Source organism: Argentina anserina, chromosome 6 (assembly GCF_933775445.1).
Source record: "Argentina anserina chromosome 6, drPotAnse1.1, whole genome shotgun sequence".
In the NCBI taxonomy this organism is placed as follows: domain Eukaryota; kingdom Viridiplantae; phylum Streptophyta; class Magnoliopsida; order Rosales; family Rosaceae; genus Argentina; species Argentina anserina.
The window spans coordinates 22,029,119-22,031,425 of NC_065877.1; the positions used below are offsets into that span (position 1 = coordinate 22,029,119).

Genomic DNA, 2,307 nt, shown 5'->3' on the forward strand with positions numbered 1-2,307 from the left:
GTTTCCATGCTATGTAAGTAGTATGTATTTAACAACTTATGGGTTATTCATATATCAAGGATCACTTTGGTGGTAGGATTATGGGGTTTCGGGAATTAGTTAAACAGTTTGATCAGAATTATAGTATAAAAAAGTCGCGGGTCAAACCAAAGATAAGGATCTTGTTACACTACTATGATATTATTCCTTGGACTCCATAGCTTATAATTATAAGAAACGATTACAAGGAAACACTTTTGGCACGCGCGAACTCACAAATGACCGGTAAAATCCGACCGATTCCCACAGAGTTTCATGTAATTGAGTCCTTGTTTTTCTGAAGCTTCGTGCGTATAGTTTATGTTATCATTTTGTCTCTCACCATCTCTCTGTTTGTTCTTTGTTTCTCATTCTCTGCCTCTCGTTCATGAGAGCAAGAACAAACCAACAAGGAAAAAAAGAAACACGAAAATCAGTTAGAAAAACCAATCTCAAGAATCAATCAAACCGCCAGTTTTGACCTCAGAAACTTCATCTTATATTCCATTCGTCTTTGCCGACAAGACACAAAATTTCTCCCTTGAATCTGCAGTTTCTCATCTTATAATCTCTGATTAATCTTCCCCTTATTCGAGGTTGGTCTCATTTTCCTCTCAATTACACCTTTTTATATATTTCAATTTTTCAGGTCGTATATGAATATATGATCACCCATGTATATATCATTGTGATGATTTTTATGTTTTTTTATTGATGTAGAATATTTGATTTGGATTGATACACGGATCGGGTGGATTCCTCTCGATTGCTTTAAATGTGAGAATAGTTGTTGGATTGAATTGGTGACTCCCCCAGGTCATCAAAAGAATCTTTCTTCCTTCCCCTGTTTTTCTCAATTGTAAGTTGTTTGTGGATTTTGGGATGCCTCTCTTACGGAAAAGCGACTCGATCCTAATCCGGGAGGTGTGGAACGACAATCTTGAGGAGGAATTTGAATTGATACGTAAGATTGTGGACGACTATCCTTATGTTGCCATGGACACCGAGTTCCCCGGCATAGTTCTTCGTCCTGTAGGCAACTTCAAGAACAGCTATGACTACCATTACCAGACATTGAAGGACAATGTGGATTTGCTCAAGTTGATTCAGCTGGGACTTACGTTTTCGGACGAGGAAGGTAATCTGCCGACCTGTGGGACTGACCAGCGGTGCATTTGGCAGTTTAATTTCCGAGAGTTTGATCTGAATGAGGATGTTTTTGCTAATGATTCGATCGAGCTGTTGCGCCAGAGCGGCATTGATTTCAAGAAGAACATTGAGAAGGGTATTGATGCAAAGCTGTTTGGGGAGCTGTTGATGTCGTCGGGGATTGTGTTGAATGATAACGTGCATTGGGTTACTTTCCACAGCGGGTATGATTTTGGCTACTTGCTTAAGGTTTTGACTTGCCAGAATTTGCCTGATACGCAAGTGGGGTTCTTTAACTTGATCAGTACTTACTTTCCAACGATATATGATATCAAGCATTTGATGAAGTTTTGCAATAGCCTACATGGTGGACTGAACAAGCTCGCCGAGTTGTTGGAAGTGGAGAGGATTGGCATTTGTCACCAGGCAGGATCTGATAGTTTGCTCACATCTTGTGCATTCAGAAAATTGAAAGAGAGTTTCTTTAGTGGTTCTTTGGAGAAGTATGCTGGTGTCTTGTATGGTTTAGGTGTTGAGAATGGACAGAGCACTCATTAAACAAGAGATAGTAGGAAACGAAGAAAATTTTAGAAGCCTGTTACATAACTGTATGTCTGTGCATGAAATCTTCATGTACTTTTTCTGGCAGCAAGTTAATTGATGAATACAATATATTTTTTAATGATAACACTATTACCTGCAGTTTTTGAACTTGCTGCGTTATGTATTCGGTTACATTCTAATATGATTCAGGTCATTGTTCAGAAGTTTCATGTACAACTTGGAAGCAACGTTTGAGACTAAAAAGGTAAGATCTTGACATGTTCTACAGCTGCTTTTTAGCTGCATATACGCATATGAAGATATTTATATTTAGGGCTTTTGATAAAAGAGGGCGTATTTAAACTTTTTGGGTTCTCCAGTAAGCGTTTAATAATTGTTTCTGTTTGTTACTTTTTCTAGTGAAGAGGTTTTAGATCGGAGATGCTATTTTCCACCTAGAGGCCCAATAGCTCTAAAAGGCAGCGCAAAATGAACTCCAACTCAACTGCTAATTACACATGTATTTAACATCTCAGTGAGGGATGTCAAATTTGGCACCTAGAACATGTGAATGCCTTTTTTTATTGTTTATTCTTC

The 2,307-nt window shown here is 38.3% G+C and overlaps 1 protein-coding gene across 1 annotated transcript; it reads left to right on the forward strand.

The window, feature by feature from the left end:
- Positions 1-376: 376 nt before the first annotated feature.
- LOC126798718 (probable CCR4-associated factor 1 homolog 6) lies at positions 377-1,847 on the forward strand. Its single transcript, XM_050525758.1, has 2 exons — positions 377-614; positions 739-1,847. The coding sequence occupies exon 2, from the start codon at positions 901-903 to the stop codon at positions 1,723-1,725; it is 825 nt and encodes a 274-aa protein (XP_050381715.1). The 5' UTR covers positions 377-614; positions 739-900; the 3' UTR covers positions 1,726-1,847.
- The last annotated feature ends 460 nt before the right edge of the window (positions 1,848-2,307 follow it).

Bases quoted from the DNA above. Each gene is read 5' to 3' on its own strand.
- LOC126798718 (XM_050525758.1), top strand. From the start codon at position 901: ATGCCTCTCTTACGGAAAAGCGACTCGATCCTAATCCGGGAGGTGTGG.